At 36.1% G+C, this 26,586-nt stretch overlaps 4 protein-coding genes across 4 annotated transcripts; 2 read left to right on the top strand and 2 right to left on the bottom strand.

Annotated features, from left to right (window-relative positions):
• Positions 1 to 758: 758 nt before the first annotated feature.
• Faf2 (Fas-associated factor 2) lies at positions 759 to 4,524 on the top strand. The gene is made up of 8 exons (XM_018549873.1): positions 759 to 1,119; positions 1,200 to 1,280; positions 1,816 to 2,041; positions 2,342 to 2,528; positions 2,921 to 3,094; positions 3,193 to 3,288; positions 3,401 to 3,713; positions 4,185 to 4,524. Exons 1-8 carry the CDS (start codon positions 1,057 to 1,059, stop codon positions 4,347 to 4,349), a joined length of 1,305 nt encoding a protein of 434 aa, XP_018405375.1. The 5' UTR covers positions 759 to 1,056; the 3' UTR covers positions 4,350 to 4,524.
• Positions 4,525 to 4,790: 266 nt separating this feature from the next.
• LOC108781795 (serine/threonine-protein kinase RIO3) lies at positions 4,791 to 7,453 on the bottom strand. Its single transcript, XM_018549877.1, has 5 exons — positions 6,973 to 7,453; positions 6,499 to 6,683; positions 6,323 to 6,432; positions 5,874 to 6,206; positions 4,791 to 5,046 (listed from the first exon to the last, which is right to left on the bottom strand). Exons 1-4 carry the CDS (start codon positions 7,071 to 7,073, stop codon positions 5,931 to 5,933), a joined length of 672 nt encoding a protein of 223 aa, XP_018405379.1. The 5' UTR covers positions 7,074 to 7,453; the 3' UTR covers positions 4,791 to 5,046; positions 5,874 to 5,930.
• Positions 7,454 to 9,610: 2,157 nt separating this feature from the next.
• Positions 9,611 to 24,065, bottom strand: Mi-2 (chromodomain-helicase-DNA-binding protein Mi-2 homolog). Its single transcript, XM_018549887.1, has 25 exons — positions 23,569 to 24,065; positions 20,991 to 21,082; positions 20,548 to 20,670; positions 19,810 to 20,103; positions 19,423 to 19,716; positions 19,097 to 19,348; positions 18,345 to 18,507; positions 18,053 to 18,238; positions 17,737 to 17,926; positions 17,271 to 17,644; positions 17,028 to 17,197; positions 16,718 to 16,943; positions 16,167 to 16,630; positions 15,599 to 16,052; positions 15,101 to 15,418; positions 14,639 to 14,947; positions 14,265 to 14,537; positions 13,558 to 13,581; positions 12,721 to 12,781; positions 12,385 to 12,571; positions 12,020 to 12,286; positions 11,641 to 11,916; positions 10,911 to 11,158; positions 10,024 to 10,309; positions 9,611 to 9,928 (listed from the first exon to the last, which is right to left on the bottom strand). Exons 1-25 carry the CDS (start codon positions 23,603 to 23,605, stop codon positions 9,611 to 9,613), a joined length of 5,886 nt encoding a protein of 1,961 aa, XP_018405389.1. The 5' UTR covers positions 23,606 to 24,065.
• A 1,062-nt stretch (positions 24,066 to 25,127) lies between these two features.
• Positions 25,128 to 26,560, top strand: LOC108781782 (THAP domain-containing protein 2). Its single transcript, XM_018549861.1, has 3 exons — positions 25,128 to 25,430; positions 25,626 to 25,823; positions 25,996 to 26,560. Exons 1-3 carry the CDS (start codon positions 25,381 to 25,383, stop codon positions 26,558 to 26,560), a joined length of 813 nt encoding a protein of 270 aa, XP_018405363.1. The 5' UTR covers positions 25,128 to 25,380.
• Positions 26,561 to 26,586: the final 26 nt, after the last annotated feature.

Genomic DNA, 26,586 nt, shown 5'->3' with positions numbered 1-26,586 from the left:
GGCCATCCCCCCGCACCCACACCGTCGTCAGAGGTCTGCCCCGACAGTACAATCGTAGAAGTCCCGCGCCCCTCAGCAGGGGGGGAGGGAGAGATGGACAGAGGTCTGTCCCGACAGTACAATCGTAGAAGTCGTGTGCCCCTGTGCAGGAGAGGGGGAAGTTACTTCGCGTGGAAAGTTCAACGTTTCTGAACAGGGAAAACTGTAGAATTTCGCGTCTGACAACAATATATTATATTTGTTTGGCAGTGTTAATTTCAAATATCGTGCATACTATTGGACTCAAACCATACCAAGCGCATGCGCACGAGGTCAGAGAGCATGAAGAAAGCATACACGTAGCACTACATATAGTCGGTAAGACAGATTTCCTAACCTGAATAGTCGTCAACTTTAACATTAAATATCTCGGTTCGTAGGGCAGAGCGACGCTTATTTCTGCCAGATTCTTTCGTTTCATGCAAAAACGCGTCGAATAAGCCTAATTTGATCGATTTTTAAGATGCTCGAGTGATTCTGTATAATTACCCAAATTTATTTAAATAATTATTATACAAACCTAATTACTTTATACTAGAATACTATTTCTTCAATACTATTTCTGACTTCATGTGATTGCACCCTAAAGCATTACAGGAAAAAGGCCGCCATGGCCGCTCTCAGGTTTCTCTCTGATAGTATAGATGTCTGTGATACCGACCGTTGGTTGTTGTCGACGTCGCCTTTTTCGGAGTCGCATGACTGTGTGCATGAGATGATCTTAAAGTGTAAGTTTTACCGTAGTGAGCCATGACATCGAAAAACATCGTGTATACAGCAGAGAAATGAGGCAAATCGCGTCGTGACGACTCGGGAGACTTCGCCGCTCGACTTGAACAACGCTGGAGGTTAACTCCCGCCGGAGACTTACGTATCCAAATGATTACGACCTCGCGTTATAACCTACGTCGTGTTTGCGATCCTTACATCAGCTGATGAGTTCGATGTAACTACGGGTACGATAACCGGATTTTCAAACATCTCGTTCTCTCTATTTATCGGACAAATAACGTCGCAATGGCAGACCTCGCCTTGGGGGAGCTGAGCGGCGATCAAACCGAAAAAGTACTGCAGTTCCAGGTACAATCTCGCTCGTTCCTTATCTTATAGTTACGTGCATTACTCCGATATTGTGAATGATTTCACGTAATAATCTGCAGGATCTCACCGGCATTGAAGATCTCTCGGTATGCAGAGACGTTTTGCAGAGGCACAATTGGAATTTGGAAGTGGCAGTTCAAGTATATTATTTTTCTTTTATATCTCTTAATTTATTCTCACACGACTGCGTTCTGAAACTTTACTCTGACAATGAGTGAAAGGATAGACTATTGAATATTCATAATGGGTTCTTATTTTGATTTCTATCTTAAGATGGTAATATGGCTCTGTTTTTTCTTTTTAGTAATGAATATGGTTTTATGATCGATATTTACATTGATATAACATCTTAAAATATTGCTTAAAACGATATTGAAATAAGGATCATCCATATTTTATAAAAACTGATCTTTGAATTATCTCTTTTGGTCATAGTAAAGTCATATGGAGCCTAGTCCAACATTTTAAGACTCCTAACTTTTACTATATATTAAACATTATCCAAAATGATTAACTGTGGATAAAATTATATCGTTTTTCTATTTATGACAAACTGCTTACTTATTTATCATTAATGATTTTCTATATTGTTGATATAAATGCCTTATGTAAACATGATACAAAACAGACAAAGTCTCCAATTTGTATCATTCAAAATGTTTCTCTGTGTTATAGGAGCAATTAAATTTATATGAAGGCAGGCCATCTATGTATGCACAGGATTCACACGCCCGCCCACCCCAAGTTGTAGATGATAGTAGTTCAAGAATTTATTTTAGCTATCCTGGAAGCTCTGGTGGAGGTGGTGGTTTCTTATCCTATATTTTTTCCATGTGTTATAATCTAGTGAGCAGTATCCTGCAATTACTTTTTGCAATATTTAAAAGAAATGTTAGACCTGGTAAGTAGTGTACATTAACAAACCATCTATTCTATTATGAATTAATTTCTTTTCTTAAAAATTAACAAAGACATTTATACAGGGTATTTTATAATTATGTCTAAAATAAATGTTTCGAAGCAAATTTTTCTACTTATGCTATATAGCACATATATGCAAGATTTAATTAAAATCTTATAAGATAATTTGCTGACTGCAAATTAAAATTAATTTTGATAATTGTTATCTTTGTAATATATCGCATACATATAAATTTATGATTTATGTGCTAATTAAAGCAAATAAATAATGTCTTTCAAGTGTCCTCTGATCCAGTGGAAGATGTAGTCAGCTTTATTAGATCTTATGAGGAGCGATATGGTAATATTCATCCAGTATTTTATCAGGGCTCCTACAGTCAAGCTCTTTCAGACGCGAAACAAGAATTAAGATTTCTCTTGGTATATCTGCATAAAGATGAAGCGCAGGAGGTTGACCAATGGTGCAGGTAATCTTAGGATTCTAATAGATAGTATATATATTGTGGGCAAAGTCTACAAGTGGAAAGTGTCTGCATTGTCCAAGCTGTGTCAACATTGCTCAATTAGGTCGAGCAATGTTGATATTGTACAGCAGGTAACTAGGACAATATCGACACTGTCCACTCTCTCTAAGTGGACTCTACCTATACATATACATATACAAAATATATACATACAATAAAGATGGATTTATATTGTGCATCATATCTGACGACATCATATCCAATAAAAGAATTTAGTTCTATTTACAGCTTTATTTTGCCTCCAAAAAACAAATTCTATTGAATATCAAACGTTACATATCGGATCTCGTACAGTGGTATGAATCCTACATAAGAAATGCGTTTTTTTTTTCCAGAAATACATTGTTTGATCCTGAAGTGATAAGATATATAAACATACATACTTTGTTCTGGGCATGTAATGTAAAATCCGGAGAGGGTTATAAAGTCGCAGAAGCGCTTAAATCAGGTTCATATCCCTTCCTAGCACTTATTGTACTAAAGGACAATAGAATGACAATAGTCGGTCGGTACGTAAGGCTAATCTATCTGCATACTTTGAAACAAATATTTGTATAGCTCTTCAATATTTAAAATTGAATTGATAAACTTATTTTTTCTGTTATAGATTGGAAGGTGCGCCATCTTCTTCTGATTTAATGTCGCGATTGCAAACAATCATAGAACGTAATGAAATCAATCTTATCCAAGCACGTCGAGAAAGGTTCGTAAAATTTGTAAATATCTCAATCTTTGCAAGAGAAACGAGAAAGAAATAGATGACAGTAATTAAAAGTTATCTTTGAATATTTACTGATATATGTGTTTTATTTTAGGGCAGAACGTAGCGCGGCGCAATCACTTCGACAACAACAGGATCGCGCTTATGAAGAGTCATTACGTGCGGATCAGGAGAAGGATCGCAGGAGAGAGGAGGAACGAAGAGCACGTGAGGAGCAAGAGGCCCGAGAAAAGGAAGAATTAAACGCTCAGGAGTTGGAAATTCAACGCATACGCCTTGAGAAAGAATTAACTATTGACAAAGTGCCCCTCGAACCGGAACCATCTAATCCCAATGCATGTCACCTTCAAATCAAACTTGGAGAGAGAACGATGAAAAGAAGATTTCTTATGACTGATACAGTCGAGGTAATCAGTATAAACAATTATAAACATAGATAGTAGTAAGTGAAAATCGACCAAGAAATATTCGACACAAATAAATGAAGGTTATATTCGATCAAAATCATCTTGATGCCGAATAATATGTAGATATATATTTTTGTGTAAATTTTATAATTTCCAATTTAAGTAGACTTTAGTTATTCCAACTTCAGTTTAAGACTGTTTCGAAATCGATATATAATCGACTCGTTATTTTTTTGAAGTGGGCATTGTAAAATTCATAAAAATATTAAAAATTAAAAATATCAAGTAACAAGACTGCTTTGATCAAATATAATCTTCGCTTATTTGTACATGTGTATGTGTTAAGATATAAGTATAAATTGAGAAATATATTCTCTTAATCAGCATTGTACACATGCAATTACATGCCATTTATTATTATTGACTTAGCAAAATAATGATATATACAAATAAAAATAAGATTTTTTTTAGGATGTTTATTACTGGATATTCAGCCAACCAGATTCTCCAGCGAGTTTCGAGATAACAACGAGTTATCCGAGAAGAGTCCTCTATCCTTGTAAAGACATTTTGACTCTATCGAATGCAGGTTTAACTCACAGAGAGGTTCTTCACGTTAACGATCTAGACGACTAATTACGATGAATATTTCGATGACATTCTTGAAGTTCTAGTATCATTCCATCGGAAAAATGATACTGTCATGAAAGACACTTGTCAAGGGATACAAGCTTATGCAGTGTATACACACCAGATACACACACACACATATATACACGCATACAGCATATATACACGCACACGCACGCACGCACACGCACACACACACACACACACACACACACACATATATTTGATACATTCTAGTACTTTATGTGAAATATACTTTACTGGATGAAAAATATGATTACACGAAATATACCAAAAGATAGGAATCAAAAGAAGGGGGGGAAAAAGATGTGTCTATACATGCAGTTTATTTAAATTAACAATCGGTATTTTGACCACCGCATTTATTGAAAAATGCATTTCGTATATTTAAAAATGGAAATGATATATAGATAGGAATATATTAAAATTTTTTTGTGTAACAAACCGATCTCGTAAAAAAATGTACAATAATTTCTTTTATATCTTCTGACACTGATACTAAACGGTGTCATATATATATATATATATACACACACACACACACACACACACACACACACACACACACACACACATATATATATATATATAAAGTAATACGTACATTTTACAGATGAATTTTGACGCTTGGATACATCTGTCTTTTACACACTTCTGTAAATTTATCCGTTTATTTATTTCCCTGTGACATACACCAAATTTGTCCAATATAATTAAATATATATAAGGAGAGGGGAAGCAAAACTTTTTTTAATACATGTTTATTCTGTAATCAGTTCATTATTGATAGCAAGTGTATTCGTTTGATACTTTCGTGATCCAGAATAAGAATTGATATCAAGAGAATTAATAAATTCCACATAGATTTTGATAGAAAAATGTTTTTTTTTACTGAATATTTGAATCAATAACATTTTGATTTAACGAAAAAAAAATGTATAGCATACCTAATAGTATGTTTAATAAACAATTAGGCGTGCTATACAAAAAAAAAGAATTGATTCTTTTACTGATTATTCATATGAGTCATGTTTACTTATAGAACAATAGCAACATTGTCCGTTTCACAACTTTACGTAATTATTTCCTATCTTGCATCCGATAAATTCTGTTTTTTATGTTGCTATGATATATATATATTTTTTTTTTATAAAGGATATGTATATTTTATTTCTGACTAATGTTCCCAGTTGCAAGATTTTTCGAATTTTATATATCTATATATAAATGTACATTTAACTGAATTATATGTACAAATTCATCATGTCATGCAAGTATCCTGATGTATTTACAATAATTAGGCATAAATGTAACAATTGCAGGAGATTATGGACACAGAATTCTGTACGTTATTAGTGATTATGAGCGATCGATAAATGTTTTCTATTATTAAAATAGGAAATCGATATTAGTTAATTACATTATACGAAATAATTTTCAAATAATTTAAAATTGATTTATTAACGTAATTTTAGTGAAATAAGATACCAAGGGATATATTATATATACCAGGCATAAACGAAGTACAGAATACTGCTTTAGGAAGAAAAATCAGGTGTTGACATTCTATTTCGGATGAGTTTTTGATTTTGGTGAGACTTTTGCCCTCTCCTTGGAGTATTGCGCATGGCAGTGAGCGCGCAAGGTGTTGTACACTTTGTTGTTTAGTTTGACATCAAAACCACCAGTGTCTCCAGTATGAATTCCTGGTGGGAATTGTAATAACCGACAAGCATTAATCCTGGAAGACATTAAGATGTCATGCTTTGTAACAATCTTAGAATCTTTTCCCATCTTCTTGTAACCGCAACGTGGTATCGAAGCATACTCTTTTTCTATACTCTGAAACAACAATGTATTATCAATACATTGTTAATATAAACAAATTAATCTATGCAGTTTCTAATTTGCATGCATATATCTTATGAATTGCATTTATAACATTATACAGTACTCACAACAAACCGATCGAAATCCCTGTTACTGTCATCTATGTTAAAATCTGCATTATTATCATCATCCTTGATATTGTACAAAGAGCTACGGTAATTACTAAGTGAGATGCTCACTGAAATAAGAAGGAATAACTTGAAATAATGATACAAACAAGGAAATTGACATGTTTTTTTGTCACCTTTTGAGTCACGATTAAACTTCTCTTCTGTGCGCTTCAACATCGTGTCATACTCGCGACTAAATTGAGTTTGTAACAAATATGCTATGACTTCATCGTTGCCAGTGTCACTTACATCGTATGTTTCTCCCAGCGTCTTATCCATTAAGTTTACGTTATCCTTGTCAAAACATTTCTTCAATTCCCTTGTAATATAAAAGTGACTTCAGACACAATAATTGCATGGTACAAATGGTCTAATTCCATCTCTAAAAGGTGTTTTGGCACCAACTTGTAATGTTTTAACGTTTTATTTTTATAATATTAAATGAAGATCACGTCTCGTACATGTTTCATAGGAAAGTTACCAAGTTTTTACGATATATATTACAATATTTAAATTTATTAATGGACAGTTCAGAATTTTGTGAAGTTTCTACTTACACGAAAAAATCTTTGATAAAGTTAACTGGACTTGTCGCAAGCAATATTTACCTCTCCTGCATGCTCGCAGCCAATTGTTCCGTCGTAATATCCAATAAATTAACAGGGCTCTCTAGAGGTTGTATTTTCGCCCATACTTTTGGAGTTGCCATTATCGTAATCGACCGGAATGAACTGAAATTGTACGAATACGACCGCAATGTTGCGCAAACAGAAGAGGAGATAAATATGAGATGGAAGGAGATAAATATGAGATAAATATGAGTTTCAAAATACCCCCCCCTTATTTATACACTTCTTGATACACGATCGAGAAACGTTGTCTACGTCTTTGCTTCTTCAGTTCTGCTCAACCCCCCGAGACTCGAAACGACGACGCAAGTAGATGGAGTAGATACTACTATATATTTATAGAGACATATCGAGTGGATAAAACAGCATTGCGTTTCTCTTCAAATACCAAAAGTTTTGATAATTACCATTTGATGGAAATTTGCAAAGTCACACGCTATAAAAACACCGATGTTATCGCTAATCGATAAACGTGTAATCTTCGATTTTTTAAATAATGATTTATTATATTATATAAATTCTTTGTAAAATAAGTATACATATATTCACACACGACGCAAACTGTAAAATTCTTTTGTGTGTGCAGTCATCACCACATCCAACACAGAGATATACCGTAATATATATAAATAATAACAATTAACCTCACTTTAATTGTTATTACACTTTAATTATTTGTGCGAATGTGCGCATTAGTAAGAACATGATTGCCAAAAATGTATCATCTAAAAAATTTCAAGAATCCTCTAAACTTTAAAAAATTTTTCAAATCTTGAAAATTAACAAAGAAGATTCTAAAAATGATTAGTTATATTATATTGTAAACAGCACTTAACAAAGACAATTATATATATATATAACTATAGCTGTTATATATATATATATATATATAGCACTAATATTTAAAAAATTTGTATCACAGAAATTACAAAAATAAAAAAATTCTCCACGCATAATCTCTTTGTATTAATTTTATATGTATTCATTCAAAAGATGTATCTCCATTTTCTAAATGACTGCTTATATTAAATATTACACTACAAGCTTGAGGATAAATATATTATACATATCCAATTCTAATTATTAATTTATTTCAGTAGATCTAGTACATACACGAATCTTTTTTTTTCTTTTTAATAATATTCCATTCACTCCCATCGGCTTTTCCTCAAATTGTCTTTCAAATTCCATAGCTAAACTCTAAACCGATTTTGCAAACTTATGCCAAAGAATTTTTTTGGCAAATTTGTTAACGAAAATTTTAAAGTGATTCTGGTTTTCAAAATGGGGTAAAAAAGACTGAACAATAGTTAAGATCGTCAATATCTTGTTATGATTACATTAGTTCACTCTACAGTAATGCATGGGGCACAAATGTCTCAAAAAATTTACACAATTCTAACATACATAATTGTAATCAGAAAATCGTACTTTTTTTTATAAATAAGCTAAATCAAATCATCATATACAGAAATACATTATTGATATCATACGTTCACACATAGAATAAAGACAGCAGTCTATATTAGTTTTCGAAATGCATATTTTGTCCCTTATCTTAATATAATGCAATCTTAATAAGTATAAAGAAAGTTTGTTCTTTTAATGCAACAATAAAAATGGTTCATTCTTTTATAAGTAATAAAAAATGCCATCAAAAATAAAAAATAAAAAGAGAATCTACTTTACATGATGATCCTTATTTTTTGTTCTTGTCGAAAGAATAAGGGAAATATCCAATTTCTTAACAATTAAATTAAAAAATGAAAAATTATTAAAAAATCCGTAGCGCGTATCGAAATTTTACAACCCATGCATTACAATAAGTGCATTATGCAGCAGTTTCTTAGTTACATTGTCCAAATGTCAGTCTTGACGCATAAAGTGATTGCCGTTGTTCATCATAGTGAACATACAATTCGAAATAAACCGCAGGCCTTAAAGTATGGATATTCTAAAAGTTTGCCGCTCACGCGTAACCTATTGTCGCAAATTTCGTGAATAAGTTACAAGTAATAAATTGTGTTTGAATTAGAGCACCTTAAAAGTGACGACATGGAGAAGTTTGATATTATAAACTAAAAGGTCTTAAATAGACTTAAGTAAATAATGTATTCGTTTTATGTTTCTACGTGCAATACACATTAAGAGCTAGAAGGATGTAAATCAAATCCTTAAAAAACTTAAGAAAATAATCTATGTCGATATTACCTATGAAGAACGCATGTATAAATACAGAGAATGTGAAATCTTGAATCTAGATGCCGAATGTACACGTAATAAATACAGAAGTAATGCAACTCGATTTGTAAAATATTACGTTTTCACTTGGAAATCTCTTCGTATCCTTTTTCTAGAAAAATTCAGCTAAAAACTGTAATTTACGAAAAATAATGTTACAGCGCAAACGATTCTCGCGACAGTTCAATTTGCGCTATTTTGAGTTCATGTTTGAGCCACTGTGATCCAACACTTAACATTCAGGCTGTAAGACACAATATCTTGTTATAAAAATTGTATTGTATCAAATTATAATATGTAGAAATTATGATATGTAATTAACAATATTATTACAAAGAGAGGATAACTATCACACTTTCTTTATCGTGTTATTTTATCACGAACCTGTAAAGCCTTGCGGTGGTTGTCCCGGAACTGAGTATTGTGGTCTAAAATTCCCGAAATTAACAGCACCCGCAAAGGTGGCTGGCAATTGTCCACCGGAGAAACCGGCCGGGAACTGTTGAGCCAGTAACGCAGCCTGTCCAGTCTGAGAACTAGTGGCACCGGGTGCCGTAGCCGCCAAACGACTTAATATTGACCTCTCCGACATCTGAAGTCTCTGAGCGACTGGTGGAATGCGAGCCAGAGTTGCTGGTAAACGACTCACATCTGATTTCATATCAGACAATAATTCTTCCAATTGATTCAACACCTATAAAACAAAAAAGAACACGTTTAGATCATTGACATCTTAACGTTGGAAAATTTATTCGTACATAAAAAATATATAAATTTTATTGAACCAACCTTATGCAGCACAGCATTCGCCGGTTTGTTACCGGCGAGGCTCTCCTTGCTAAGATGTTGATGGGATTCAGCAAGACATTCAACCTCAGCGAATCGTGCATTAAGACTCATGGCAGGATGATTAGGATCCTGTGTGAGATTCAAGTAGGCAGCTCGTCTCAACTGTTCTTCGATTACCAGAGCTTGTTCCAAAAGTTTAAAACGTCTCGCTAGAAATTTATTCTTTATCTCCAAAAAGTTTCCTTTTCCCATGTCCATCTTGAATGGTTCATTGATAATTGCAAATCTATAATGCACATAATAATTTAATAGAAGAAGAAATAAAAAAATTTTGAATTATAATAATTATACAATATTTTAATATATTGTCACATCATAACATCAAAACTACAATCAACACTTTTATTCTATAATTTAGGTCCGGTTTTTCATTATCTAAATTACTTGTGATTAGACTTAACCTGATGTTTTATTCAACGGGCTTTTCAATTATGTCACGAATGAAGTTTATTGAGTAAAACATCAAGTTAAACTTAATCATAAATTAGCCAAATAATGAAAAACTAGAGGGTTTAGAGTTACAAGGATAAATATGCATATTTTTGAGGTTGTCAGATATTTTCTTGATAGATGCTAAAGGATTTGCAGATTATTGCCGTATCGTGATTCATCGCTAATGACAACGTTTCCTGAATCTTGTTCATTTTATCAGGGCCAAGAATGCATTGATTATCAGTGCGCCCCTCGCTTTGATAGAGTAAACGACAAAATTCATGAAACGTTTGGCATTAGCAACAACACGGTGATAACTCGCAAACCCTTTGACACTTCTGATAAATGAGCATCTAAACACAATGATATGTTGTAACTTATAAAGTTTCTATTACCGAATATCATTTTGAATATCCTGCCAACGCCCATAACCATGCGTTACAATTCCAGCCAAAAGCCAGTAATCGTGTCGACGATGCCAAATATCGTATTCGCGACCTGGCGCAGCAGCTTTTTCTTCGTTTAGCCAAAGCGTGTGCAATTCCGTAAAACCACCATCAGCTATATTAAACATGAATTTACGTTTAGGTTTCATCACTTCTTGATCACAGTCCTTGGTATCTTTTTCTTTGTTATCCTTTTCCTAGAAAAAAAATCAATATGATAAATCAATGAAATGAAATATTGTAACACTTGTGCTTAACAGAATCAAACGAATATGTAAAGATGCTCCTGTTTTCAAATATTTTATTACACAATTTCCACATTCACACAAAAACAGGAAAACCAATTTTTTCCAACAAATTGTACCACATCATGCCGCTTAGGCCATAAGATTATGTTTTCATCTCTATGACATTGTAATATTGATAAGAATCGCTGAAGAAAGATCCGTGAGTTTCCGAAACGTTTGATATTATTTTTATATTATTTTTTATTTTTATGTGGTATTAACATTATAAACTAGAAATTTATTTTATAAAAAAATCTTATTACCGCTCGATTTAGACCGTTTTTTTCTTTATATTTTGCATTGAAAAAAACAAACGAAATCTAATTAAATCAATATGAATTAAGCTGATTAAACGTAAATAGATCTTTTTACAATCCTGCATGCATACATACTTCTCGTTTTTCAACTTCTTCTTCATCATCTTTAACGATAACAACATCTTCTTCTGGTTCAGATTTCTTATTCTCACTACTCTCCACTTTATCATCATGTTTCGATACTTTGTCATCTTTTACATCAGATTTCTCTTTCTCCTTGTCTGTGTTCTCCAATTCAGAATCTTTTTCTTCTTTTTTAGAATCCTCCTTTTCCTTATCTTTCTCGGAACTTGATTCCTCCTCTTCTTTAGAATTCTTCGAATCTTCCTTTGAGTCTTTTGCATCACCACTCTAAAATAAATGATTATTTATTAATATATTTATGAGAAGTGATAACTTAAAGCATTTTCACGTTAAGCAAATAAACAATAATAAAAAACTATCCAATACCAACCTCTTTATCTTTTGATTCATCCTTACATTCCTTAACTTCAGCTGAATCAGAATTAGCTTTGGTAGTCTCGTTACTTGCACCAGAAGTCGGAGTTGGTGTAGCAACGGGACTAGGACTAGGAGCATTCGAAGTAGCAGGAGTAGCACTAGTGCTACTAGTACCTGTCGCTGCATCGCCAACTCCCTCTCCGACTTTCACAGGTTCTACTGGTTTACGAATCATCTCTGGCATTGAATAATAGCCATTGATGTGTTCAAATTCCTGTACCTATAATACCATATGTATAGTATTTTTCAATAATTATATTGTTGTAATTTGTAACACTGTGGAGCGAGATAGTAATTTAACGTATTTAATAACTATACCTTCTTCCTAATCAGAGACATAACACCGATTCTCGTTAATACATGCTGCCGACTGAGACCTTCTCGTGGAACACCATCAGCGAATGTTTCTGCATTATCAGCACCTGGTTCGCAGAGGTGTCTCATGAAAAGAGAAACATAGGCTTTGAAATTCTTCTCGGATTTGCCACGCAGGTCGCGCACCAACCTAAAGTTTCAATAAAAAAGAATTTGTATAATACATAGTGTAAAAAAAGCAAAAATGTTAATTTTGGTGCTAATACAGCATCAACATATCATTTATTAAAAAAAAATTGTAAAAGACAATAATAATCTTACAAATTGCCATTGACTTGCCATTGAGAGTTGAAAGCATCTTGAGGCGGCATTCCATAACGCATAATTGCATTTATATATATAAAAGCATGTACAAAAATATTATATATAATAAATAAAGCTCTTATTTTAAGTAAAAATTATTTTATTATAGTATTTTTAAATCATAAGGTTTTTGAAAGTTGAGTTATTTCGACTGTCTCGTTCGCAATTCATTGTTTTTTTTTCTTTTCGGTTTTCTTAATTTTATTTAAAATTTTCAAAAGTGATGCAGTAAAAAGAAATCCATTATTTTTGCATGAAATTGAAGGCTTTATTTAGTATAGTTAGAATGATTCGATTTAGGTCAAGTATGCCCAGTTTTGTTCGATAATTTGTTGCCATTTTGAAGGTAATTCCATTATGCCTCTCTCATAGAAACCCTCGTCCCTATTGGTAAAAAACTGGGACAATCGATTTTCACAAGCTTCTCTTGAGGTGAATTTTTCACCAGCAAAATCATTCGCCATAGACAGGAACAGATGGTAATCACTTGGAGCCAGGTCCAGACTATAAGGCGGATGCATAAGAACCTCCCAACCAAGCTCTGGCGAGTCACTATCGATGTGTGTGGCCTTGCATTGTCCTGATGGAACACAATTCCTCTCCTATTGACCAACGCTGGGCGATTGCTTCCTTCAGACGGTCCAATTGTTGACAGTACAGGTCCGAATTAAGAGTTTGGCCGTAGGGGAGCAGCTCATAATAGATGATTCCCTGCCAATCCCACCAAACACACAGCAAAACCTCCCTGACCGTCAATCCTGGCTTGGCTACCGTTTGCGCCGGCTCACCGCGATTCGACCACGACCGTTTTCACTTGACGTTGTCGTAAGTGACCCACTTTTCATCACCAGCCACCATCCGCTTCAGAAAAGGGTTGATTTTGTTGCGATTCAGCAGCGATTCGCAGATGGAAATTCGGTTCACGAGGTTTTTTTGCGTTAATTAGTGTGGCACCCATACATCGAGCTTCTTTTTGTATCCAGCCTTATTCAAGTGGTTCCAAACGGTTTTTTGTGCAATATTTAGCTCCTGGGCAATCGAAATAGTGCTTATATGACGGCCGGACTCGACAATTTCCATTATTTTATCGACATTTTCGACAATTGGCCTTTCAGAACGTGGTGCATCTTTGACATCAAAATTACCGGAACGGAATCGACGAAACCAAAATTGCGAGTGATTGGCTGTTAAAGTATCAGGATCTTAAACACTATTCACATTTTCAGCCGCCTGGCTTGCGTTTTCACCTTTATCGAAAAAAAACTGTAAAATATGGCGTATTTTCTCTTTGCTGGTGTCCATCTTTGACGCGCGCTCAAACAATACTGAGTCAAGCAATCACAAAACTGTCTGAGAAGTTGTTTTAGTACGAAATCTTATCTTTCTAACGCCATCAAGAATAACCCGATCGCACTTATACAACACGAGATACAGATTACTAAAGCTATCTATTGGAAAAATAATGGATTTCTTTTTACTACACCAATAAATATACGTAATCATATAATTTATTTAAAAACAAACCTCGATATTTCCATTTACTCTGGCAAGTAGAGGTGGTAGAGGTCTATCCTTTTCATCGCGTCTTTCCAATCTCCGTCTGCTTCTGCGAGATAACAAGTCACCGTCACCCTTCTCATCGAAGTCATCATCCTCTTTATCGTCATCACTAGGCGCGCTAAAGTCACTATTATAATCTGACAAATTCTCCTGCCAAGGTTGGTCATCTCTTGCGCCTTGGTCGCCAGTTACACCACCATCCGTGTAATTAACTTGTTTTCGTACTCGTTTGCCTACAATTAATTAGATATGTATGAAAATATATGTATGAGTAAGAATTCAAATATTTAATAGTTATTAGCATGTGTGTGCACTTATTTCAATGGAAACAAACCTTTTCCAAGTGTTCTAGCGATATCTTCCTGTTGCTGCTCGTAATGATGTCTAAGCAGCTTGATCCAATACGCTGGATCTGTATTCTCCGCTTCTTGCTTAATTATCTCTGTATCTGCTTCTTCCTCTGTTTCACCTTCCTTTGTTACGTACGATGCAACCTTGAAGGAACTTAAGTACTCGTTAGCCCAATTCTCTTTCTGTTCAATACCCTCTTTACTTCTGTCCAATAATTCGGCAACAGCCTTATCATCGTAATGTATAGCTTCGTCTTCCTTACCCTCTTCTTCCTTGAATAATTCCTCCGTACCTAGAAATAAATTTATCATTAAATTTATCGTAATTATACTAGGATAAATAATTGCTTGAAAAAATTGTTGGATAGCAATAAACTCAATAATCAAACTATTTCATCAGCTTATTGATTAATAGCAATGTAATTAAAAAAGCTTAGGAAGCTTACCAAAACGTAAAATATCATCAAGCTCTTGTTTACTGAAATTGGCGCCTTTACCGCCCATGCCTGGTCGTACAACCAAATGAGTGAGCATCATCTTGCGTTTAGCTACTTGTGTTACTCTTTCTTCCACAGAATTACGCGTGACGAATCGATAGATCATAACTTTGTTAGCTTGACCTATCCTATGAGCTCTGCTGAACGCTTGGATATCGTTGTGTGGATTCCAGTCGGAATCGTAAATAATCACAGTATCTGCCGTTGCTAAGTTAATACCTAAACCACCAGCACGCGTAGAAAGCAAGAAAACGAACTGTTGTGCACCTGTGAACGAATTTTTCGTTAAAAAGTAGATAAAAATATTTGTCTTTTTCTGTATTTCATTATATAATTAATCAAAAATAAAAATCAATTTATCTTATTTAAAAACTTTAATTTTAAAAAATAGGAAAAAGTATCTTATAAAATAAAAAAAATATGTGAACTAATCTCGAAAATACTTGCCAGGAGCGTTAAATCTATCGATAGCTTCTTGACGTTGTGCACCCGTTATGTTACCGTCTATTCTTTCATATTTATATCCTTCACCCTCCAAATAATCTTCAAGGATATCTAACATCTTAGTCATTTGAGAGAATATGAGAACTCGATGTCCATCATCACGTAATTTCTTCAACATTTTACTTAATAAAACCAATTTTCCAGCTGCTTTAATTAGAGCCGATGTCTCATAACTTCCGTTTGGTCCAGTCGGTGCTTCTTGTGATGCAGCGGGGAACAAGTACGGGTGATTGCAGCATTTCTTGAGATCCATCATTATATTCAACAATGATACTTGCTGACCACCTCCCTTCGGATTAAGAGCTTCAAAGTTCCTCGTCAATATGTATTTGTAATATTTTTTCTGCATCGGCGATAATTCGACACGTACAATAAATTCAGATTTGCTAGGCATGTTCTATAAAGAAATGTGATTGTTTTTTATAACGCCAATATAATACGCTAATTAGGAAACATGATACGATTTAGATTGTAAAATTTCATATACTGTAGTAATATAAGGAAAAATTACCTTCAATACATCAGCTTTCAATCTTCGCAACATATGCGGACCAAGCATTTCGTGTAGTTTCTTAACTTGCTCTTCCTTTGAAATATCAGCAAATTCATTTTGGAACGCTGCTAAATCATTGAATTTGTCACGGCATAAGAAATTCAATAAATGGAACAATTCCTCCAAATTATTTTGTAGTGGAGTACCAGTTAGTAAAAGTTTATATGCAATATTGTAGGAAGCAAGTAATCTAAAGAATTTCGATTGATTAGACTTCAATCTGTGAGCTTCATCCACAACTAAAACAGCCCAATCAATAGAGCCTAAACATGCCGAATCTATAGAGATGAGTTCATAACTTGTAAGCAAAACGTTAAACTTAATCGAAGACGATCGAATTTTAGAAGCGCGTCCGCTGCGCACGGCACCTTCTTCAAATGACAATTCATTTTCACGAATCACAATACGGCTGTCTTTGTCACCTAAATAAAGAGAAAAATATTTTACTATTAATATACATGTTTTAAATGCACGTAATAAATTTTCGTAAAATAGTCGACGATACCAACCTACATAAGTAACACAATAAAAGTCAGGTGCCCAAGTCTCGAATTCACGTTCCCAATTAATGATAGTAGACAAGGGAACGGAGACCAAAAAGGGTCCTTTACAGTGGCCTTCTTTGTACAAAGAATATAAAAATGTTATGGTTTGAATAGTTTTTCCCAAACCCATTTCATCGGCCAAAATCGTGTCTATGCCTTGGCCCCATGAGTATCTCAACCAATTTAAACCCTATAAATTAAGATTGTAAAAATATAATGCAAATAGAAATTTTAGAGAGAGAAAATAGAATTTAAATCTGCTCCACAAACTTACCTCTAATTGATAATGATGCAATTGCATTCCAGTCTGATCCAAATACTCTGGCTGTCTTTCATACTTCTTTTTGAGATCTGTTGTAGGTTTATCCGGTGGTGGTGTATATCGTTTCGGGGTCCTTTCTTCATCATCAATCAACTCGCGTGTTTTTGATTTCTTGCCTTTACCTAAATTGCATTTTATTTCTTTTACAAAAGCACAAAACATTTTGCGCGCGAATGAAATGTGTATCTCTCTTACCTTTCTTCCCTTTACGTGACGAACTAACATCGCAACAATTGGCGGCTCTGAGATCGAGGTAGTATTCTATGGCTTGTTTCAAACCAGGGATGTCCTCATGTTCATCTTCCCACGTAGCCTGATCGTAACCGAGTTCTCGCCACTTCACAAGATACGTAGCTCTGCCATCTCTTTGCAACCGATGATTGATCACCCTGTGAACCACCAGCCACTCTGGACGTACACCATAACGATAGAAACGTTCTTCCAAATTATACTCGTCCCTGTTAGTGGCACCATCTTGTTCTTTCAAACGCTTCACACGCGAATCACTTTCATCCAATGGTTCCTCCAACTTAGGTGGTTCATCCATATCATATTTACGATAATAATTCCTAATCACACAACAATGTACCATGTACAGTATGTATATATATATATATATATAAAATTACACGAATATTATTATTGTTGCAAAGATTTGTACCTGTACATAAGAGGGTGAAAAACGTCGAGTTGTAATTCTGTTATCCAACCGCAATGCCAGTACGACATATCGGCCCATTTAACAAAGAATTCACGCATTTTTCTTTGTTTAGGTGCAGCTTTACTCGTAGAGGGTTCCTCCGATGGAGTATCTGAGCACTCTTTCCATTTCCAAGTTAATATTTTTGCCACTAAAAAATAAATTTTATTACTAAGAGACTACATATTTATGTATAGTCATTCTCTCTACTTTTAATATTACACAATAAATCAATATAAAATTATTAAAGAGACATATCATGTTTGTAATGACATACCTCTTCCTCTTAATGGTGGGCAAGAACATCTAGGACATTTCCAATCGCCATCAGGAATTTCTGATAGAGGAGGATTTAGACAATGCGTGTGATACGCACTCGTACAACTGTCACAGCATAATAATTCTCCACCATCCTTGCATACTCTACAGAATTCCATATGTTCATCGTCGTCTTCTGCTGCGCCTGATAGTACAAACATAACTATAGTTGTCGTTTGCTGAATGATAAGCAGAGAGTTTTAGAAAGGGATAAGGAGATTCAAGGCTGTGGTATGGGAGGACATGGGTACCTGCAATACCTTCTCCTTCGCAATGAGCACAACTCCATTTTCCTTCTGGTGTTTCCTCCATTTCAGGCTCTAAGCACACTAAATGGTATGCTCTGGGACAAGTGTCGCACAATATGATTTCACCGCCTTGTTGACATACTTCACAATAATCCTGGTGGTCAGTCTATAGAAAGCAAAAAGAAATTTGGAAAATAATTATTTCATTTTAATCATAATAGAATAATTTACATGATAATGCAAGATGTATTAACGAAATTAAGATATGATGTATAATTAAGCATATTGCAATGTTAAGATGATTATGCAGCTTTAAACATTGCAAAAGGAAGAAATGTTTATAATTATTTTAAGGCAGAGTAAGTCAACGTAGCATATGCGTTCTTGAAGTTCTCTAAATATTCACTTGCACATACATAATATGTTTTTACCTTTAAATTTTATCGAAAAGCGTTATATTCTCTCAATGAAATTTAGAAATTTATCCCGTTAGCTATCAACCAATTATCAATGAGATAGCCTTATATCAAAAAGATTTACATGTAAATATTTAAATAGAAATTATAAAAAGAATCGTAGCTATGATAATATTAACAAGCACAATGATTAGACATGCGTCGCGCACGCGCGCGCGCGACTAGCAAATTATAAATTTTCAAGCTTTCAGTATGAGAATAACTATTATGTGATAGTCTATGATCGCAAGCACGTTTAAAACAACAATGAACGCATAAGCAGATGCTGCTTAACTCTACCTGGAGACCTTCCTCTCCATCCGGGAACTTGGAAGTTGTCTTCGTCTTCTTCTTTTTCTTAGTCTTATTGCCAATTTTGGTTTTCGCCTTTCTTCGAACTGGTGGTTCAGCTGGAGGTTCTACCCCACTCTCTTCAACATTGCCTTTGTTACCCTCAGCACCAGGAGTTTCCTCTGCATCAGCTAACATTTGCTCAAACTCCATGTCCGAATCCGCCGCAGAACCAGCAGCACTACCTTCTGCTTCTTCGTCCTAAATAATTTAATTAAATTTAAAAATCGAATCTTTAGAGAGAAATATAATCAAATAAGAAACAAAACACATACCGAACTGCCTCGTTTACGTTTTCCAAGCTTAATCTTAAGTGTTGGTACTTTCGACGCTTTCTTCCCTTTTTTCGCTCTCGAACCTCGCGATTTTCTCTTTCTGTCACTGTCCTCATCATCTTCCTCCTCATCTTCGGCTTCTTGCATAGCACCACTACGATTAGTTCTAGCATTTCTACTATCATCATCCACATTTGTGGATGACACATCTGCATCTGGTTGCGTATGTGGATTTAATTCGGAGAAATCGCGCCACTTGGCTGCCACCAACATCATAAGTTTTGACATCGGAACCTAATCATACGAGAACAAATTATTTAAGTAAATATAATAATAACTGATAACTATTATATTGTACAAGTTATTGATATATAAAAATGCACACACTTTTGGATTTTCTTTTGCTAAGAGCGGTCTGACATGTTGTTGAAAGAGCTTGTATGTTGTTAAATTTTGGAAATCAGCGTCGGAATATTCAATTTGTACATCTGTTAAACCAAATGTATTGCACACTTCTTCAATCGTGGGCATGCCTGTTGTAGGTTCTTGGCTCTGAGTGGTCGATGTATTATGACTGGAGGATTTTCTAGACGACGATTTTCTGCTTTTTCTGTTGACTGCATAGTCGCTATCTTCACCAGCCGCATCACCACCCACTTCACCGCCACCGAAATCACTTTCCTAAAATTTCATGTAAAACATTAAGGATTAACAAGGGACTGTGGAGAATTTAGTCAATGACGAAATTCTTTATAAACAATAATAAACTAGAAGAATAAAGCCATTTACGGTCAAAGCTGAATTACAGTGCTTATTATAATTGTGTGAAATTCTTTATGAAATTATAGCTAAAATACTGGGAAAATCCGAAAGTATTTGATATTCATAATTAATAAAATCGCCTAAAGATGCGTACTGAGCTTATATTCATTACACAATATTATTTCTAGGAGATAAAATACGATAAAGTACAAATATGTATTTGCACTGCAAATAAAATGCACAAAAGTTAGCTTGTCACTTCTGTCAGTCTCTATTAAGTATGAACCATATTATTCCAACTAAATTCTATGAAGATATTTTACAAACCAAGCAAACATATATTGTGCAATAGCATTTCCTTACATCTCCAGAATCGGATTTTTTCTTTTTCTTCTTTTTCTTTCCTTTTTTATCTTCACTACGTGCTTTTCGCTTTTTCCCCTTCTTCTTTTTTCGCTCTTCTGGCTCGTAATCATCATCTTCTTCCTGTAAAGAATCATTTTTATGTTTCAAACTTCTGGATATTAAATACTAAAGTATTCAGATTATTAACAAGATATTGTTACAAAAATAAAAGATGAAAGCATATATAACACTTGTGGTTATAAATTATAAAAGAAACTTTGACCATACTTTAATTACGTTAAACAGCACCATTTTCTTAATATGAGTAAAACTCTAAAATTAAATTAATCATTAGAAACATTTAATCTTAAGCAATTATGCCAATTGAGTTAACAAGTTAATCAGGATTTAATTCAAGTCACTTGTAAGCATTATTAAGTATCATAAAATGTAAAACTTACTAGTCTCTGAGATTCTTCAGCATCAGAAGATCCATCTACTTGCTGGCCAACATTTGATACTTGTCCTCCAGTTTCGTCCATGTCATCCTCTCCTGAAAGACACGTTTATGTTCAAATTTATCGCTGTAAAATCTCTTCTATCTTTTTTAGGCTCCTATTTTATAACTCTCAACAGTGTCAGTTGTACTGTTAGTGATGTTGTACTGTCGCTATGCAGTTTTTTTTTACTATATATAAAAACTTACTAAAAACTGTACAGTGACAATATAACATTGGCATCATTGTTAAGAATTACAGGTTTTTTTATATAGTCCAATGTGAAAAGAATAATTAACTACGATTGGTTTTCTTACGATTTAAAACTTTTAGATGACAGCTTATTACAAAATATAGGCTTTAGTGACTGATATCACTGTTCTGTATTGTATTAGCACCTATGTAAAAAACATTTTACAAAGATAAAAATAGAAGTCATTAAATTGGTTGTTTTCTAAGAGCAACAATATATACATCGAGTAATGTAATAAATTGAAGTTTTTTACTTTCAACAAATATCAGTATTTACTCGAATTTCATCAATTTCTTTTCCATAAATATGCAACAATTTCTTCTCTACATATTACTACATATTTTTTTTTACCTTACGAATCACGATCCAAATTCTTTAGTCGAGCCGTAAATTTTCCAACTAAGTTACGAACGATAATTTGAGAAATGGATTAAACAAAGGGTATCGGAGTACAGAAATATAACTCGATTAGATTTGAATTTCACTCGTAAATCGTCGGCGAAGGAAGCTCAGCTCGCAAAGGTACGCGGCAACGACCGAATCAATCGCGCTGCGCGACGCGGTGTCCTTAATTATGTATACACGGCGAGCGCGGGCGAGAATCTGGCGAAGGTATATCGATGCAAAGGTGAACGAGAGGCGAGGGCGACGAGTTTCTGCACGAGATTCACGATCCACGATTGGCGGCCGCGGCGAGGACGGTGCCGGACGAGACTTCACTTCCTCGCGAACGGTACGGGGAACGAAATTTTGTACTAATCAACGTTCCGCGAGTGCCTCATCCGCGAGTGTACATCCGCCATTTTCTTTAATAGGGCCATACGTACGCTACATACATTTGACATACGGGCGCGCGTACGCCACGCACACACATACACACGCGCGCGTTGCGTTAAACGCGCGCGCGCGCGCGCGCGCTACGTCGGCACGCTTAATTTCCGTCCGCCGGCTTTATACGATTCCACCGAAGGACGTGGGATCCGAACGCGAAACCCGTTCACTCCCGCGAACCTTTATTGCAGGCCACTGCGACGCCAAACGGCGGAGGTTAGACGCCGGCTGTCGCGCGCGTGTACGTGTCCACCTGCGTGCGTGCACACGTCGCACACAATGACGCGGCGCGTGTGTGTACGTGAAACGCGGATCCATAACTTGGTTTTTTTTTTTTTTTTTTCCTTCTTTCGCGCGGACGCGTCGTAACATGGCGCAAATGCAATTATGCCCCCCTCGGTCGGGAGAACCGTTCGCGGGGTGTGCTCGAGATTTTCGGAGAATATCTCGAGATGTGTCAACCTCGCGATGTCAGTTTATACACGAACGATCGGCGCGGCCGAGTCCTCACAGCGAGAGCGTTTATTCCATCGCGAGATCACGAAGACGATTGAAACGGAGAGAGAGATATATATATATACTTATGTCGCTGTGTCGAGTCTTGCTCGTCGGTCATTACCGCTTACCACGAGTGCACGGCCGCCGTGCAACCATGTTAGATTTGCAAATCAACGACCATGGCTGCGTTCGATTTTTGTTAACTCCCAATGTTCCATAACTCATCTAATGAGTATTATAATTGTGATTACGCAAGCGCGCGAACGCGACGAGCGCGTTCCCCGACGGGATACGCGTGATAAATCAGAAATCGAGCGCCGCAGAGATCGAAGTAAACAAATAAATGCAAAGATTCGGAACTAGGGAACAAAAAAGTCGCTTTCTATATGCGTATTGTCGAAACGTACATTCCCCCCACCCCGCCCCCCTCTCTCACCCCCTATTTTTCGCCAACGAAATTCCAATTCCTCTGTTGATGAGAGAAATGCGCTGACAAGCAGAACAGTAAACACGAGAACGCGATTTGATCGAGAGAGTTGCTAACGCCGGACACGTACAGAGAAAGAGAGACAGAGACGGAACGCACACACCATGTGCACGCTCGGTGTCACTTATATCGCCGTCCTCTTTTTCTCCGGGGAGAGATCAATTTCCACGGTGCGCGCGTGTGGTCGTCGAAGCCACGTTCTTGACGAAAGTACGAAGGATGCAATACGAGGAGGACTCCGGGGACACGAGGGAATGCGAGGAGACCTGTGGAAACTGGTGGAAACCGGCGTGGGGCATCGGAGTGTGATTGACACGGCACGGCAGCCATTGATGGGAGCAAAAAGCGCGCGTCCCGCGAGCGCTGTAACATACACATATATACGTATGTATGTATGTACACCAACGGCTCGTGCGGACACCCCGGGTGCGTGCACTCTCGCTCGCATGGTACACAAACTCGCACGCACTTACCCGCGTAGTTTTCCTCCATCTCCTCGTCCGACGCCATACTCCGGCGAGTCCGCTTCTCGGCACCGACGGGGACGGCGACGACAACGGCGGGACACGACGACGATCACGATGACGCTTCGCGTTTTCCGGCGACGCGCCTTTACCCTCCTCGTGTTCTACCCCGCGTTCACCTCCCTGTTCTCACCGCGGTGTGCGTCTTTCTCACGGACGCGCGGAGGGAACGTCACGGAAATGCAACATCAAACGCTGTGTCACGGCGACGCTCTTTCCCTCCGGGCGGCTCGACTCCGGCGGCGTGGAGTGCCGTCGGTCACTCGGAACGCACGGTATGTACACCCTATATACGACGACGAGGAACGACGAACGCGGCTACTCTCTCGCCACCGGTCGCCGGCGCGATTCACCGCGATTCGTCGTTTCCCCTCGTTCTATTCCCATTCTATTCCCACCAATCCCACTTCTTACCGCACGCAGCTCCCGCGTCGCCGATCCCCCCCCTCCCCCCTCCCCTTTCTTCTTTCACATCTTCGGGTCTGAAAGTGAAGTGATGCCATTTCTCGGACGCTCACGGCGTGTCACGCGGTGTGGAGGGGATAGATGGGGGGATAACCTGGCCGAGCGTGCCGTACTATTCAACCGATCGCACTCAAGCGGCGCGGATTTGCCAACGATCATCCCCACCTGTCCCCCTCCATGCGTCGCAACGTGCCGTAAGCGTCTGCAAAATGGCAATGCCATTATATGGCATCGCTGCTATGTGCAACCGAAACCGTCTGTCGGATTCGCCACGCGAGCGTCTCTCCTCGACAAAGCACGGTTTCTGCGTCCTTCCTTTCCCTCTCTCTTTCCTCTCTCCTTAATCTTTTCTATTTTTCTACCTGTCCATTATGTGACTGCCACGTCAGGTCGTTTTGCGTTCTTTTATATCTCCTATGATTAACGAATAATTTATATTTATCGAACAGTTTTTGTTCCGTTCTCTCAAAATGCTTTATATTGCTCTTTTTAAATCAATTAAATTAACACGATCGATTTTAGTGTTCTCTCTCCTTTCTATATATAGGATCGAATCAATTTTGTAATTCGAAATAAAATTTTTACTCATCACAAACCTTTTAGATCTTAATAATGTCAAAAGCGAGAAAACGTACAACGAATATTCTTGCAAAGTTAATTAGGTTTGTTATTCGCGTTACTTGCAATTTTTATACTTGGTATCTTTGTTTATCTTCTTCATTTTGGCATTATAGGCCAGATTTCAAAACGTCCGAGGAAAATTTTCCTCGAACAACATTATATGTACATATTTTATGTTTCGAGTAAAATTTTATTCGTCTTAATTGATTTAAATATACATACATATCTAGAAATTTTAAGCAACACGAGCAAATCTATTAAAATACAAATTTTTTTTTCAAAAATCGTTCTGTAAAGATCTGCAAATGGCTTCCTTTTATTAAGTACAAACATTCACAATTACGTTGCAACTTTTCAGTATTTTAATAGCAATTACGACAATTACTAATTTCCTATTATGGTAGCTATGTTGTTTAGGAAAAGTAGGGTTAGCTTGCTCTCAGTAGAGAAAGCATGCAATCAGATACGCGTGTGCGGTGGGTCATCCACCGTGGATGCTAGAAAGCACGTTGATTATTCATGAACTGTGTTTGGTGGTGTTTGATTTTTTGTTCAATCTTCGTGCGTATCGTATTCGACACGATACTTTTGGAAAGCATTTGTCAGCTTTGACTGTCATGCCTAGGACGACTGGCCAATTAAACCTCGAGTAGAAATTATAAGTAATTTGTGGCAATGTATTGCTATATTTGCAAAGAAAAAGATCAGGCGTTGACATATCACGTGTAAGTTTAATTATTTGTGAGTACAGTATTAATATACGGAGTTTGTAATGTTAAATTTTGAGGTTAGGTTTCGTAATCGCTCTTTAATTATTGTAAATAAGTGATAAATAAGTATGTCAATACTTCGCATTCAAGTCCATTTCCATTGAAACGAAGTATCTGTACTTTTGAATTAATCAAGTGTTGTTATTATAGATTTCCGAAAGACCCAAAACTTCGCACCAAGTGGTTGGCTGCATTTCGATTTAAAGAGATCGATATTATGAAATATACAAGGATATGTGGAAAGCATTTTGAAGACACGTGTTTCTATTATATTGATATAACACAAGAAAGGAAGATGTTAAAGAAGGGATCAATACCTACACTTCTTCTTCGCAAACCAAAAAAAAGGTAATTTTTTAATTATACAATTTGATTTTTGTTATAACAGACTTTTAATCCTTTAATCTTATTAACAGATAGAATAATATCTGTAGCCCCTGATTCTTGTATTTAATTCTTGCAGCATTGTATGTATGGTATATTGGAATTTCTTTACACTACTGCCCTTAATTGTTTTCAGGAAACTAGATCTCAGCAAAGATACAGATGACGTTAAATATACAAACATTGCCAGTACTTCTGAAGAGTTACAGCCACAAAAAGATTCTTCAACGTGTGTGTTCAACCCAACTAATACATGCGATCCTATTGTGTCAGTGAAAGAAGAAATTGAAGAAAAAGTCATAAGCGGTACTGAATCTACTTGTTATTCAATGGAATCTGCCATTGACATGGCATCGACCAGACAAGAATCACAAATGAAGCAGCAGAGATGGCGTCCAGCTCATATTTCACAAGTCGATATGGAACATGGTTTTGATACACCACGCCGTGCCAAAAGACATTTCAACTTGGCAGTCAGTAAAGTATTGTTATATCAGCGCAAAATTATTCGTATTAATCAGCAAAAGCGACGAATATTACAGAAACTTAACCGTTTGCAATCATTACTGAAAGAATTGAAAGATAAGGATGTTATATCCAAAGAAGTTTTAAAGATCATACAGGTATTTTCAGGGGTTAAACTGACTAATTGTTCTACCAAGAACTTAAGAACGACTCAATTACAAAATAAACTTCAGTGACATTACACATTGAAAGCTTTATAAGT

The sequence above is a fragment of the Cyphomyrmex costatus genome, unplaced genomic scaffold, assembly GCF_001594065.2.
Source record: "Cyphomyrmex costatus isolate MS0001 unplaced genomic scaffold, Ccosl1.0 scaffold908, whole genome shotgun sequence".
In the NCBI taxonomy this organism is placed as follows: domain Eukaryota; kingdom Metazoa; phylum Arthropoda; class Insecta; order Hymenoptera; family Formicidae; genus Cyphomyrmex; species Cyphomyrmex costatus.
The sequence above is the reverse complement of the archived record's forward strand: the minus strand, read 5'-3'. Positions and strand labels throughout refer to the sequence as shown.

What these genes read in the sequence shown, in the direction of transcription:
- LOC108781795 (XM_018549877.1), bottom strand. Translation starts at nt 7,073, where the DNA reads ATGGCAACTCCAAAAGTATGGGCGAAAATACAACCTCTAGAGAGCCCT. An exon ending in GCTGCGAGCATGCAGGAGAG is followed by an intron (nt 6,684 to 6,972) that starts GTAAATATTGCT and finishes TTATATTACAAG; the next exon opens with GGAATTGAAGAAATGTTTTG. An exon ending in GTTTAATCGTGACTCAAAAG is followed by an intron (nt 6,433 to 6,498) that starts GTGACAAAAAAA and finishes TTCTTATTTCAG; the next exon opens with TGAGCATCTCACTTAGTAAT.
- Mi-2 (XM_018549887.1), bottom strand. Translation starts at nt 23,605, where the DNA reads ATGGCGTCGGACGAGGAGATGGAGGAAAACTACGCGG. An exon ending in GATGGAGGAAAACTACGCGG is followed by an intron (nt 21,083 to 23,568) that starts GTAAGTGCGTGC and finishes CGTGTCTTTCAG; the next exon opens with GAGAGGATGACATGGACGAA. An exon ending in GTCACGTAAAGGGAAGAAAG is followed by an intron (nt 17,198 to 17,270) that starts GTAAGAGAGATA and finishes AATGCAATTTAG; the next exon opens with GTAAAGGCAAGAAATCAAAA.
- Faf2 (XM_018549873.1), top strand. Translation starts at nt 1,057, where the DNA reads ATGGCAGACCTCGCCTTGGGGGAGCTGAGCGGCGATCAAACCGAAAAA. An exon ending in AGAATGACAATAGTCGGTCG is followed by an intron (nt 3,095 to 3,192) that starts GTACGTAAGGCT and finishes TTTCTGTTATAG; the next exon opens with ATTGGAAGGTGCGCCATCTT. An exon ending in ATCCAAGCACGTCGAGAAAG is followed by an intron (nt 3,289 to 3,400) that starts GTTCGTAAAATT and finishes GTTTTATTTTAG; the next exon opens with GGCAGAACGTAGCGCGGCGC.
- LOC108781782 (XM_018549861.1), top strand. Translation starts at nt 25,381, where the DNA reads ATGTATTGCTATATTTGCAAAGAAAAAGATCAGGCGTTGACATATCAC. An exon ending in CAGGCGTTGACATATCACGT is followed by an intron (nt 25,431 to 25,625) that starts GTAAGTTTAATT and finishes TTGTTATTATAG; the next exon opens with ATTTCCGAAAGACCCAAAAC. An exon ending in CTTCGCAAACCAAAAAAAAG is followed by an intron (nt 25,824 to 25,995) that starts GTAATTTTTTAA and finishes AATTGTTTTCAG; the next exon opens with GAAACTAGATCTCAGCAAAG.